The 13494-nt window shown below is 43.2% G+C and overlaps 4 protein-coding genes across 9 annotated transcripts; 1 reads left to right on the forward strand and 3 right to left on the reverse strand.

Annotated features, from left to right (window-relative positions):
- Positions 1–417: 417 nt before the first annotated feature.
- LOC135581377 (cysteine synthase-like) lies at positions 418–5176 on the reverse strand. Of its 3 annotated transcripts, none has more exons than XM_065145561.1 (11): positions 5107–5176; positions 4228–4280; positions 4022–4131; positions 3858–3915; positions 3288–3551; positions 3073–3210; positions 2905–2956; positions 2010–2089; positions 1214–1273; positions 1020–1100; positions 418–734 (listed from the first exon to the last, which is right to left on the reverse strand). In XM_065145561.1, the coding sequence occupies exons 2-11, from the start codon at positions 4267–4269 to the stop codon at positions 642–644; spliced, it is 978 nt and encodes a 325-aa protein (XP_065001633.1). In that variant the 5' UTR covers positions 4270–4280; positions 5107–5176; the 3' UTR covers positions 418–641. The 3 variants fall into 3 exon arrangements, with proteins under 3 accessions (XP_065001633.1, XP_065001623.1, XP_065001629.1); XM_065145551.1 differs by lacking the exon at positions 5107–5176 and adding an exon at positions 4934–5091; XM_065145557.1 differs by lacking the exon at positions 5107–5176 and adding an exon at positions 4771–5065.
- Positions 5177–5710: 534 nt separating this feature from the next.
- LOC135634876 (photosystem II D1 precursor processing protein PSB27-H2, chloroplastic-like) lies at positions 5711–8210 on the forward strand. Of its 4 annotated transcripts, none has more exons than XM_065145593.1 (4): positions 5711–5729; positions 6752–6874; positions 6967–7393; positions 7849–8210. In XM_065145593.1, exons 2-4 carry the CDS (start codon positions 6864–6866, stop codon positions 7984–7986), a joined length of 576 nt encoding a protein of 191 aa, XP_065001665.1. In that variant the 5' UTR covers positions 5711–5729; positions 6752–6863; the 3' UTR covers positions 7987–8210. The 4 variants fall into 4 exon arrangements, with proteins under 4 accessions (XP_065001665.1, XP_065001654.1, XP_065001661.1 ...); XM_065145582.1 differs by lacking the exon at positions 5711–5729 and adding an exon at positions 5736–6426 and having other exon boundaries at positions 6972–7393; XM_065145589.1 differs by lacking the exon at positions 5711–5729 and having other exon boundaries at positions 6749–6874; positions 6972–7393.
- Positions 8211–8362: 152 nt separating this feature from the next.
- On the reverse strand, positions 8363–9383 carry LOC135634887 (transcription repressor OFP12-like). Its single transcript, XM_065145599.1, has one exon. The coding sequence runs from the start codon at positions 9308–9310 to the stop codon at positions 8687–8689; it is 624 nt and encodes a 207-aa protein (XP_065001671.1). The 5' UTR covers positions 9311–9383; the 3' UTR covers positions 8363–8686.
- A 2551-nt stretch (positions 9384–11934) lies between these two features.
- On the reverse strand, positions 11935–13226 carry LOC103980054 (late embryogenesis abundant protein D-34-like). The gene is made up of 3 exons (XM_009396338.3): positions 12879–13226; positions 12484–12789; positions 11935–12401 (listed from the first exon to the last, which is right to left on the reverse strand). Exons 1-3 carry the CDS (start codon positions 13197–13199, stop codon positions 12243–12245), a joined length of 786 nt encoding a protein of 261 aa, XP_009394613.2. The 5' UTR covers positions 13200–13226; the 3' UTR covers positions 11935–12242.
- Positions 13227–13494: the final 268 nt, after the last annotated feature.

Consider the following 13494-nt stretch of genomic DNA (forward strand, 5'->3'; position numbering starts at 1 on the left):
GTAATAACAATCGATGAGAAATTGATTCTGCATTCCTTTGTTTGGAACCAATGATGTCACCACACCTGAATCAGACAAACCCACCTGGCAGAGGAGATCTCTCATTATTACCATGAGATCAAAAGTCAATATTGCCATGAGATCGATGCAGAATCTTATTCCCAACTTGATTTTGACTGAGCAGCTCAGACAAGGATCGGGTCAACCGTCACACTCGTGGACTCTCGGTCAATTATCAGGTTTGACAAGTAAATGCTACTTTCGCTTTACATAAAGCCAATTCATTTATCCCATCCATAAGAAACTAATGGAGAAGACTCTGGCAAATTTCCAAGTCAATGAAAGTTGGCATTAGAATCTTAGCAATTGAGGAGGTCATAGAATCCTTACCTTTCCAAAGAACTTCTGATACAAATATAAGCTGAAGAAATGACACATACTTTGACATATTGTTCATGTAAATCTCAAACAATTCAATCCAAAAACTGTTGATTACACTGATGAAAACCAAATCTGGGCATTGCTTCGGGTGCCATTTTAACACAAATTATTCTCGCAAGAACGATTGCGATAGACCAAACCTTCTGAGTTGCTAGCTTTAAAACACTTGGATGGAGACTCTCAGCAAATAAGAATCATCTTTATGGCTCAAAAACCATATTCTCGGCCTCCTTCTTTATCGATTGGTAGAGCACCGAGGAAAGATACCGTTCGCCGAAGCTGGGGAAAACAACCTGTGCCAAGGATGAGAAGGAATTCAAATGAGAAGCCAAACACATACACATCAGTATCACGGTTGATGTTCGAACTGGATGCCAAACTCCTTAAAAGAAACTGTTCTCTTTTTTCCCTCTTAATAGAGACTTGAAGTATTATAATACAAAAGAACGACTAAATATGTATATCAGTGTTGGCTCACTAACATGCATTTGATATTTTTATGTAGCTATTTATCTCAAACGTGTTACATAGAGAAGAATGCAAGTTATACTCTCACTGGAAAGGAAATGGGTACTCACAACTATGAGTTTTCCCTCGTTCTCGGGCCTTTGTGCGACCCTGATGGCAGCAGCGGCAGCAGCTCCAGATGATATTCCTACCTGTAACAGATGTTCCACTTAGATTAACGTAAAATAAAGAATTCTCATGCTGATGCTAGATTATAACAAAATCTTGCAACAACAAACAGATGCTTCAGAAAACTGACACTCACCAGCAGCCCTTCTTTCAGTGCAAGAAGCTTTGCCATTTCAATGGATTCATTGCTTGAGATCTGGCCGAACACCACATGAAAGGAAAAACAAAATCTTCATCGATGTGCATCTTTGATTTTGTACGCTATAGTACAGATTAAAGGTAAAATAAGGAATCAAGTCTTCTTATTGATGTAGTGCCTCTGCTTATGGTAAAGACTGCTCAATGGTTCAAGCGCTAATCATGATAAACAAATTGATGCATAACTAGTTGTTGAAACTTGAAGATATCCATTAATCATTTCTATCATGTAATGTTACGAGTCATTTTATTTGTGCTATATTTATCAAGGGAAAAGGATGTCACAATAAAGACAATCACATGTGAGTCACAATTCAAGATGCCGAATATGCCAGTGCAGAATTTGGTTGAATTCAAAATTCTACAAAACGTGACTGTTTATCAATATGATCAATTGCAGTATGTTACAAAGTAATCTCCTTATGAGGCATAGCTGTTCACTGAAGCAGAAATGTTTATAGCTTATTGCACATTTGTTCTTTTCTAGGACAACTGCAGAATAATGACACAGACTCTCCAAAGAAATAGAACATGCACGGCAATGGGAAACCTAAAGACTTGCTAACCAGTCTGGTAGTTAGTCCAATGAATTTCTCCAAAGAAATCGAACATATACGACTATGGGAAACCTAAAGGCTTGCAAACTAGTCTGGTAGTTAGTCCAATGAAATTATTGTAGCAGTGTAACCCGTACATAATTCCAGGAAGCAGATAAAAGAGTTTCCGAGTCGTACTTGAATAACTTCATCAATGAGATTGACGTCCAAAACACCTGGAATAAAACCAGCTCCAATCCCTTGGATCTTATGTGCACCTGAAAATAAAATATCATATGCATGCTGGTCAAATAACTGAATGTGCCAATAACTAAAAGTCATTCTCTGAAGCAGACTATAATCGACGATCTTCAAACTCTATATTAAAAACAAATAAAGCCTTATGGTGTTAGCACTGGAAGTAGAAAATGATTAACATGTTAAAAGTTCATGAAAAAATAAGAATAGCAGCAAAACTGTTGTTACTTTGTTCAAATATATGAATATTCAATAACCACAAATACACCATGATCCACAGAAGGACTACAACTATGTGAAGATCTACATGGAAATTGTACAACTGCAAACTTCCGTCGTGATGGCAGTTGCTAGTTAGTTCCAACAAGAAACTCAAGTCCAATTCTTTCAAATTATTGAACTGAGACATAAAAATAGTTCATGGTCTGCACCAAAACATCGTAGGCTCTTCAAGAAGATATAACACGAAGTTGAATCCAAGATATCTTCCAGAACAAGACTCTAAAAACAAGATTTCTGACATTAGCTAAGTGAGTATTATTTAGTCCACAGCAGCAGTGGTTACTCAACTAGTCAGAGATGTCCAATTAAATGCTGGATCAGGTGAAATGCGAAAAGAATTAATATAAATGATGAATATCTATCTCTGCAACAGGGGATCCCAAAGCAAGAGTTAACTTTGACACACAAATGTGTGCAATGAAGTATGCATAGTCTAAGTATGAATATAAGCTGCAATTCTTTCAGTCATAACATTTAATCTAATATTCAAATGCAGAACTGAAGGCATACAGGAAAAACAAATCAAGAAAAATGTGGACATCTTCTAACTCACCAGGCCTTCCTCCAGATAAAACAGCACTTTCAGCTGGTTCCACACCATAAAGCTTTAGATCAGACAACACAAAATCAAAACGTAAGCATGGAAACCATGTAAATTGAGGGGGGAAGCAGTAGAGCAGAACTAGCGAGCATTAGCTAATTCTTGGTGTGAAAGAGGTACCTTAATGTTAGGATTCTGTTCTTTGAGAAACCTCCCTGTTCCAGTTATTGTACCACCTGTACCGATACCAGAGACGAGGATATCCACTCTTCCAGCAGTTCCTTTCCAAATCTCAGGTCCAGTTGTTTCATAATGAATCTACCCAGATACAACAGATATCAATTATAATTATTGTGTCTCATGAAATTATATAATAACGAAACACAGAAATGCACCTTGGGGTTGGAAGGATTTTCAAACTGCTGAAGAATGTATGAGTTCGGTGTTTTTGCAGCCAGTTCCTCAGCCTTCTCAACAGCACCTTTCATACCCAAAACTGGATCAGTGAGGACCAATTCAGCACCAAAAGCTTTAAGAATGATCCTTCTCTCAATGCTCATTGAGGCTGGCATTGTAAGGACAAGCTTGTAACCCTTTGCAGCAGCCATGAAAGCCAGTCCGATGCCAGTATTGCCGCTGGTAGGCTCAATCAGGACACTCTTTTACATGCAGTATTCACAGAGAGAAAAAAAAATGTCAAATGCATGTTTCATCGAACACTGAAAAACATGCTTAGTATTTAAACTAATAGAGTTCGGACATATTTGATTGAATCACAATTGCCGTAAATTAAAGAAGCTAGTTTGGACTCACACGAGGAACACAAAAATGAATGTGCTAGATGTTATCCAAGGCTGGTTTTCTTCTAAAGAAAAGGTAATTATGACCATCTTAAAAGGGAAAATCTGCTGCTTTGAATTTCTATTATTTTTTCACCTGAAGTCATTGTCGAACGGTTAAATTACCTTTCCAGGTGTGATAAGACCCTTCTCCTCTGCATCAGCAATCATGCTGTATCCAATCCTGTCAAGAGAAATAACCTCATAAGTGAAACCAGTAATTATTGTTGGAGGTCCAGACACAAGGAAACATCACATGATGGAAAACAAAGACAATTAGAAAAGGTTACCTGTCCTTGACACTGGAGCATGGCTCCATCATCTCAAGCTTCGCAGCTATACGGGCTCCGCAACCATTTACTACCTTATTGAGATACACCAATGGGGTTCTTCCTATCAACTGAGAATCAAACAAACAAGAAACAAGCAAAATGGTTGTTAGTTTAAACTGTTCAAGAGAAGAGAAAAAACACCAAAGGAAAGCGTATAAGCATACTTCGGTTACATCCTTGGCTATCATCGGACTCGATTCTCCCATTTCTAGGTGAGCTGCGAGAGGACATGACAAAAAATTTACATCATTTTTCTTGTGTAATGGGTTGGTAAAAGACCACTCATGTCATCCATTTTGCTTGATTACTAATGCATTGTGTACATGAACAAGGCCGGCTAAAATAAGACAATGCCTGCTCCGTCATGAAGGACAAAAAAGAATAATTCCATTGCATCAAGATCTGCTTTCTCATCAAAAGCATATACAAGATATCAGTAACAAAAAATTAATCCTAGAGCAATCGATAAAAGGAAAAGAAAAGAAAACATGTAACAAAAATGCCCTCTTTAGCTTCTCATTATTTCTAACCTTGCACAGAGTAAATGCATATCTGAAAGCAAAAAAGAAGCTTCAACCTTTAATATATAGAGCGATCAAGTTCAAAAAATCCCTTTCACAAGTGTAGCATCCGGTTCGACAAACATAAATCATATAAACAAAGAAAAAAATAATTTTTGTTAAACTTCCAACAGGATTGCGAACAACCTTATTAATCCCAGATCACCAGAACCTCATCCTTCCAGGATACGGGCACAAAACCCTCTCAGTCACAGCCAAGCCAGTTCTAGGATTCACAGGGGAAAGGAAAACAGAAGACCAGAAAACAACCGGATCAAACACATAAAAAAGGAGGCTTTTTTATGAAAACCTTGATCTGATCGAGCGAAAAGCCCTTCCTTTAGAAGTACGATCAAACAGGAAGCTTGCGCTAAGAGATCTCCTATTCTTTCACTCTTCCGTTCATGTGATTGTAAGATAGCAATGGAGCCCGAACGAGACTCACAGAACGAGACGAAAACACGTCGCTGGGTGGGTGCACACCTGGGTAATTAAAAGAACGCACACGACACCAGCGGTCGGATCTTGTCGGGATCGGACGGAGCAGTTAGGATTCGCTTCTCGACTCGAATCTGTGTGCGGATCTCCGCTCGGCAAACCGGAATGGCGAACTCGGTGGGCGACGATTAGGATCGGCTTCGGCTGTCGTATGTGGTGACGTCTTCGCCACCAAATTCATACATTAATGGCAACATTTAATGTGATATTAAAAAGAAAAAAGAAGAAAAAAAAAGGAGGAAAGGAATTGTCTGTCCCAATTTGATTTGATCTGATCCGATCCGATCCGAATCGAATCCAACATGTTTACAGCAATTCCATTGGATTCAGATCAAATGCATGCTTCTCAGAAAATAATATTCGACATAATTGACCTTTTAGGAAAAATAATGCTTGTTAGATCGGGCATGGATCTGTAACGGGTATCAGGGTCCAAGATCCTGTCGGAAGCCCGACAGGGCCCAAAAAGGCCCACAACGATGACCCGTAGATTCTTCTTCGAGCTGGTGGCGTTGGCGTGTTTGAGACCCACAGGCTACGGAGAGAAGATAAGGTTCGAAAGCATCGGCTCAAAGGTGGAGACTTGGAAGCACCATCGGCGCGACAGGGTATGTCCTCAAAATCTTTGGTTCCTTTTTCGCTTTTCTATTATCTTGTCTCGCTGCATGAAGGAATGTGATTCGAGCGGGAAGGATACTTGCGTTGTCGACTGTGATTTTAGAAAATTGAGCTGTAGGATTTTGAGGCTTTGGCGATGGAAGACTGTGCTAAAATTTGTAGCTTTGACTTATGCCCTAATTCTTTGTTCCCAAATCTCTAGGAAGATTAAAGATCGTGGTCAAGCAGCGATCAGAACCCCAAATGATAAGAGAGAGTTGGAGGTTATCACTTTGAAGTAAATTTTTGCTGTAAAGACGAAGTCCTAATTTAGTTTTTACTGAATCTGGCAGTCAAGAACGGAAAATTGTGACGATTACTTACAGTCCCTAAGAATGTGAGGCGGTTCTGGTGTCCATCGATGATGAAGTAAATGCAACCCCTTTCCCCCTTTCCTTTGCATCTCCGGTTATAATCGCAAGGAACGATTTGATTTTAGTGTTCTCACAGCGAGAATATAATATTAAGGAATGGGAATTACAACCTGCATATGGTCAAATGTGATCACGAGTCATATTACTGCATTGTTTGTTAAGAAGTGAAACCTGAGAAAATTGGACAAAGCTCAAAAGATGGATTTCCAGGCTCTCAAGGGATGCTTTTGAAGCTGCTAGGTTATATATATCGTGATACGAAAAGCATGAGAAGGTGATATTTTGTAGCTCTCTGAGTTTCTAGAAAAAGGGAGCTTGTTGATACTTAAATTTGAGCTTGTCAATGGTTAAAATGTTATCAATGATTGTGGGTGATGAATAGAATTTGAATGGAGAATACAGATGATTATATCTGTAAGATCGTGTATTCCGTTGAATTTTTCTTTACTAATGTTTATGGTTGACAATTTTTCTTTGCTTTAAAATGTTCTCATAAAGTATTCATGATTGGTGTTCAACGTTATAGTTTACCTTGTGCTCATTTCCTGCTAAGTGTTATTTTTGCCACACTACTAATGTTTTCTTGTAACATGTAGTAGACACCGGGAGAGGGAGCCATTGCTTAGTTACCCCAAAAAAAATGGTGGTTTCTCTTTCCTTAATGCGATTTTCCTATTATTGCTCCTCAGAAGTGATTGAAAGAAAGTCTCGATGCCTCTCTCGTAAGTTATGTTATGAAAACCAAATTTCTAATTTGTGTGCCTGTCAAAACACTGACTTCGTCTTCTTGTGACTTCTTCATTTTGTGCAACAGAGCAGACCGACCTCAATCGAAGAGCACTGCCATCTCAGCTTCCCGAGATATTCTGCTTGGAAGGCGGCTTGCTGTGATCAGCAGTGGAGCCTCACTGGTCTTGGTTTCAAGCATGAGTTGTGGCCTCGCTGCATTACCTATCAAGGCAGAAGAAGAGAAGAATCTGGTCGATCAAAAGGATGAGGGCGATGGTGGTGTTTTCGGCACTATCAAGTCCATATTTGACCCCAATGAGAAAACAAAAGCAGGAAAGTTAATGCCAAAGGCCTACCTGAAGTCTGCAAGGGAAGTGGTGAAGACACTTCGAGAGTCATTAGAGGAGGATACAAGAGATGTTTCCAAGTTTAGAAGGACTGCTGATGCCGCAAAGGAGTCAATCAGACAGTACTTGAGCAGTTGGAAGGGACAGCCAGCAGTTGTAGCTGAGGTATATTTGTTTGTACTTTAGCTTGTTGGATGTTTGGAGTAAAATACTCCTTATGTTTAGGAGTGGCATAGTTAACTCGAGCTAAATTTTCACCGCCGACCGATTGTGTTCGAAGTCATAAAAGAATCAAGAAATCAATTATCAAGCCTTTCATGCTGGTTCATGAGACCACCAACATCGAGATCATGTTTACAAGTGATATGGGTTAAGGGATGGATTTCCATATGTTTAATTCAAATCAAAGCATCTTCCTATTTTCCAACTTCTGGCTCATATTTGCTTCTTGTGAACTTCTTTCTACAAGTATCTGGATCATGTCTATATCGTTCTTATCCTATTTACTTTGTTTTACATATGATCATCATTGGAGCCGTCGAATTGCCGTTTTCTATGATTGGCATTTACCTTTTGTTGTTTCAAAACCTGCTCCTTATGCATCTGTCATCAAATTTCAGGAATCATATGCTGCAATTGAGAAAGCTATAAGATCACTGGCCAGTTTCTACTCAAAAGCAGGGCCCTTTGCCACCATGACAGAAGAGGTTAAAGCAAGTATTCTGAATGACTTGAAGACCGCAGAGGATTGTCTGTAACAAGAACATGGTCATATTTCCAATTCTTCAGCCCAATCAATTTTCCCTGCTCATTGTGTATGCAGTTTCCTTCACTTTAATTGAAATCTTGGCTACTTGATAGTATCATTAGTCATGTCCTTCTGAACATCTTATTCTTCAAAACATTTGCTCATTAGATTCTGTAACAAATACATGATCATTGCTGCTTTATTAGAAAAATGAAAACTGTGCATGATTTAAGACTTTCTCTCTCCTTTTTTTGTTCCCTTCCTCTACCAAATGATGGTCTACAGTATCTTTAGTGGCTGTGCCAAGATCTACTTGACTCAAACACAGCTTTGCCAGTGGCCACCACCACCTCAGTTGAGCAGACATGGAATCCATCATTCTTGTCCTCACTGACAAGGCCGGCAATCTATCACTCTGACCTCCACCACCAGACCCATTAACTTCCATCATTTACACCAATTCTTCCTTGCTCCCTTTCGAGGATCCCTGTAGAACACTATGAACCATGAACGACTTGGAACATCAAAAGAAACAGTTTTAAGAGAAAGAAAAAGGAACAACAATCCATCTCGAACATAGGATACAATGTGCTGAGAACACTGTATTGGAATCGTATGTACGTATATACGATCGATCTATACGCCACCTCCAACAGAGGAAGGGATAAAGAAGAGCATTTAGAGGTACACAGCCCAGCAAAACCATGCTCTCAGGCCTTGTCGACGGCGGGGGTGGAGGCGAGGGCGAGGAGGAGGTCGGCGAAGGCGCTGACGATGTACTTGTGGGCGTGCTTCCGGTTGAGTGCGAGGTAGCAGAGCAGGAGCTCGTGGAGGTGGGCACGGTGGTCCCGGGCGTCCAGGCCCAGCGCCGCCACCATCTCCTCCATCGACCGGCGGAAGTCCCGGTACGGGTCGGGCGAGTAGGTGGGCACGGGGACCCCGGTCCCGGCCCCGACGGCGACCGCCGCGGAGTCCACGATGGAGTTGGACCGGCCCGGGGACGCCGGGAGAAGGCGGCGGGACGCGATGGCGGAGAAGAGGTCGCGCTCCGAGGGGCAGGAGCCGCCGCCGCCGCCGCCGTCGTCGTCGGGGGCGTCGCAGGAAGACGTGAAAGAGGAGCCTGCAGCGGCAGCGGCGACGGCGGAGGAGGGAAGAGTCAGCGAGAGCGTCTCGGAGTTTGAGGCGGGGTCATACAGTGAATTAAAGTTCTTAAAGACGACGGGAGAGTCGCACGAGGAAGAGGAGGTGGGGGCATTTTGGGAAGCCGGGAGAGGAGCAGAATGAGAAGCGTGGCGGAAGCCAGAGAAGCACCGATACAGGCTTTCGCCAAACATCTCTCTCTCTCTCTCTCTCTCTCTCTCTCTCTCTGTCTATATCTCGAAACAGAAGGCGAAGAAGATAGCAAAAGCGGCGTTTCGCTGTGTAATTTATAGTCCTTACAAATCAATATATAATATGCTAAATAATTAGCATTATGACAACAGTTGTCTGTTTTGTCGTATTAAGAAGGCATCGTGTGTTATTAGCGGGTTAATCAGAGATTCTCTTTAGTTAAACCTTTTCAGTATCATGATTCTTAGAGGCAAAAAATATATAAAAATAATAAGTAAAAATAATAACTTTAATATTTTAGTTGATAACGGAGGATGGCATCGACGGTGAGAGACGAAGACATTGTTAAAAGCTATGGGTGGCTATTGTGGGAAAGGAGAGCAGAGGTTAGAGGTGAGGGTTGTTGTCGACGTCAACGCGGTTGCCAAGCGATGAAAGGGCAGCTCGACATATGCATTGTCGCCAACACGGATGCAGAGTGACTTTGCTCAACAATTGCATTAGTATCGATGCAATTGTAGATCGACATTGCTTTGCATCTTTGTCGACATCGATACAAATACCGATCGACCCTTTCGTCACTCTATATTTGCGTCTACGTCGATACAGTTGTTAAGCGACGAAAGGGCTGCTCGACATCTACATTGGCAACTCTTTCGTCGCTCAACAATTATGCCTATGTCGACACAAATGCATAGCGACTCTCATCTCTTTTCATTGTTTTCCTCATCTACAACAATCACCTGTAGCCCTCGGTGGTGTTGCTATCCACCACCAACAACTGAAACGTTGAAATTATTTTTTTTACCTATTATTTTTATATTTTCATCTATAAAACTAACGACGTTAGAGTAAATGGACCTAGATATTTTACTTATCTAATTCAACGAATATATTTCTAAATATTATAGCTAATCTCCGTCGGATAAATATTTTAGTTAAAAGCCATCAAAGCCTAATTTTCTGAATGGTTGTTTATAGACAAAGTATAAGAAAAGGACCATAATATTTTGGAAAAAAAATATATATATTCTATATCACAAATTTGTGATGACAAATATGCTGTGCTGTTTCCAAAGTTGATATGCAAATAATTTTCTTATATGGATTTTGGGTAGCCATCAAAATATGAACGCAATCAACTCCGATTAAAAGCTGTCAAAATCTCATTGAGTTAACAAACAATGATTCCACTTTGAGATTTTGACAGCTTTTAAACTCCATCTATTTGGATTTCCCAAACAGGATTGCTTCATTCTTAGTCCAGCAATTAATCCACCACCTCAATGAGATAGATTGCTTGGATTAGAGAGAGGAGTATATGCAGCAGACATCAATGAGCAGAAACACTTTCCATAAGATGCCATAGCTTCCACGAACGATTCACTAAACTTGAGATCTCCAACATGTCATAAACGGACATTATCTAACGCGTACTTTAAGCTGATGACAGTCTTTGGATAAGCTGCTACCGAGGAGCTCTTTCTTAAACACATGCGTGCTACATGACAGTATGATTGGAAGAGGAGACAGGCTTTGGCCCTCAAGTTGTTTCGAACGAGTTGTCCTATGTTTGGCATGTGAAGACACCACCAATCTCATATTTTGATGAGTAAGTAGTAGGGATATATAAATGTGATCAACCTTCTCACTTGTAATATTTCTTACACGATTTGCTTTGAAGTTGAAGTCTCATATATGTTGGTTTTTCTCCCCGAGAGAGGAGTGGAAGTTTGATGTCCTTAACATCATCTCCTCAGTACGAAGAATTCTGACATATTTGTTGCGAGAGGAGGATAAAGCGAAGGATGTATGTATCAGAGGTAAAATATAAGACGGCCAATTACTGTCTGTTTAGATGGGATAGTTAAGTAGATTGGGAGTGACGAGGAATTCTTACACAAGGAATCTAATAATGTGGGCAAGATCCGTGATTCCCGGTTGGATGTATCCCTATCTAAAGTTTATATCCTTCATGCACAGCTTCGTACGACGAGAGATTCGCCTCCTTTGGCTTCACGTGAACTCCAAATTAAACAACAGAGAGAGAGAGAGAGAGAGAGAGAGAGAGAGAGAGGAGTTGTTCCATTATACAAGTGTCAGCAGTGGCCAAAACGCCGAGGACGAGCTGTGTCTGCGACTCCCACTGCAACAGTGCGCAGAGAGCCTATGAGAGTTTTGACTGCATGCATCGGGGAGAAAACCAACGGTGGCGTTATCGAAGCTGCTTATTGGTACGTACGTGACTCCATTTCCGAGCTCGTATGCGTCCATCCGTTCATGGGGTGCGGGGCTCCATGGAGTCTTCTCTCCCGAAACCTACAGCGGGTGAGAGAGGGAATAAAAATGTCTGCCCTATGGAGACTGGAATCAGATGGTCCACCTGCTTCTTGCGTCTCATTGGCGAGGCAACACAGGCTGTGCTGCTGCTTGCTTTGTAGGATGTGAATTGTGCTGCCCCGTTGATCTCTCCGGATCATCTGAGCTGTGTTCTTGACGATGAAGTCGGTGGTTCCATCGATCCACCACAAGGATAATATGGTGGTTCGCTGCATGCATGCATGTCATCGCCGGAACGTGATCACGAGAATTGAGGCTGTAGATTGCACGGCATGAATCCGATTTTTATTCCACAGCAAAATATATCTTAATTCTTGATCCTGTCTTCTACATGCAACAATCTTGCATTATGTTTTCTTGATCGGACAACGCGAAGGTCAACATTAGAAAAGCCAGGCCCGATGTCCAGATTGGGCCCGACCAAACGCAAGATTGAGTGCATCGACCGGTAGGAGGCAACAATACCGCAACAAAAGTTCTCGGAGACCAAAGGTCAGCTATGGCACGGTGATCAAAGCGACGCCATTAAAGGAGTACTCGAGAGCTTTTATTCCACTGCGAGACGCAGAAAAGAAGGAAAGTGATCGAGCGGTGTCAACGTTGTTGGTTAAGCCTTGCCGCCGCGACCATGGAAGCGCCAACCCCACCCGGATACGTTAGCAGGTCGGGGTTGTTCCGCATCTCAGCCGCCAACACCCTCTCCGCGTCCCGCCTCGTCGCTACTTTGTCCACCGGCAGCCTTAACGCCGCGTCCTGACGCCGAGTATAGCGACGTACGTATCTACGTCAAAGACCGTCGGGTGCATGCAGTTCAAGTCTTGTGGATAGTCGTTACCTTGACAACTTGGCCGAGCCTGGTTTTGTCGTCGTTGCGATCCCTCGAGGCGTTGGCCGCGGCAGCCGCCTGCGCAGCTGCGGCGACACCGCCCGGCATGACTGCGTTCACGCCCGTGGCGGTCGCCTCGGCAGCTTGGATCGCGGCGGCGTCGCTCGCCTCGACCGTCTTGTCGCCGGCGGTCGTGGCAGTCGCCTCCAGTGCCTCCCCGATCGTTACCTTGTCCGTCCACATCGCCACGGAGCATCCACCGCCACCCTGGTCGTCACCTCCCTCTCCTCTGTAGATCACATACTGGCCCACTGCCTGTTGCCACCAAAAGTATAGACGAAGGATACGACTTCCGGACGCGATCCGCCATTACGCATGCGTACGATTACTTTCTTCACACGTACCTGGCCGGCGACGAATTTGGTCACGAGGCGTTGGCCGGGGCTGCCGGGGATGTCGGTCTGGGTGACGGACACGTCCTGCAGTCCGGGGGCATTGCTCACGACGCCACGCTGTTTGTTCCGCGTGGCAGCCGACTCCATGCCGGAAGCGGGGCCGTCGTTGGGGGTCCGCCCCAGCACCCTGTTCTCGGCCGACGGCATCATGTCCGCGGCCCTCGGGGTGATGGATTCGCCGGCGTGGCCTCCGGCCACCGGTAACACGTCGCCGCATCTTGCCGGCCGCTCCTGGATCTGACCAGGCCGCCGGGGTTGGTTCTGACTCATCCTATTTGGACGTAGGAGAGGCGTAGACTTGGCGCGGGATTGGAAAGGGACTGCCGTGACAAGATTATATAGACGAAGTTCGCATCCGTGGAAGGGTGTTTCGGTGTGACACGTCGCCAAGTTTGAACGTGAATGTGGGGTCGGATCGATCCGCAAATCTTGGCGGTTGATCCGGTCATCGATGGAGTCGGGAATTGCAAGCAGATGGCCGAATGTGATCCTGACTCCATCCAACCTGATTGCGTGGAAAAAGGGACGGATCCTGATGGAATCAGGTTCAGCCAGACTCAGCTCG

Source organism: Musa acuminata, chromosome BXJ1-3 (genome assembly GCF_036884655.1).
Source record: "Musa acuminata AAA Group cultivar baxijiao chromosome BXJ1-3, Cavendish_Baxijiao_AAA, whole genome shotgun sequence".
Lineage (NCBI taxonomy): Eukaryota > Viridiplantae > Streptophyta > Magnoliopsida > Zingiberales > Musaceae > Musa > Musa acuminata.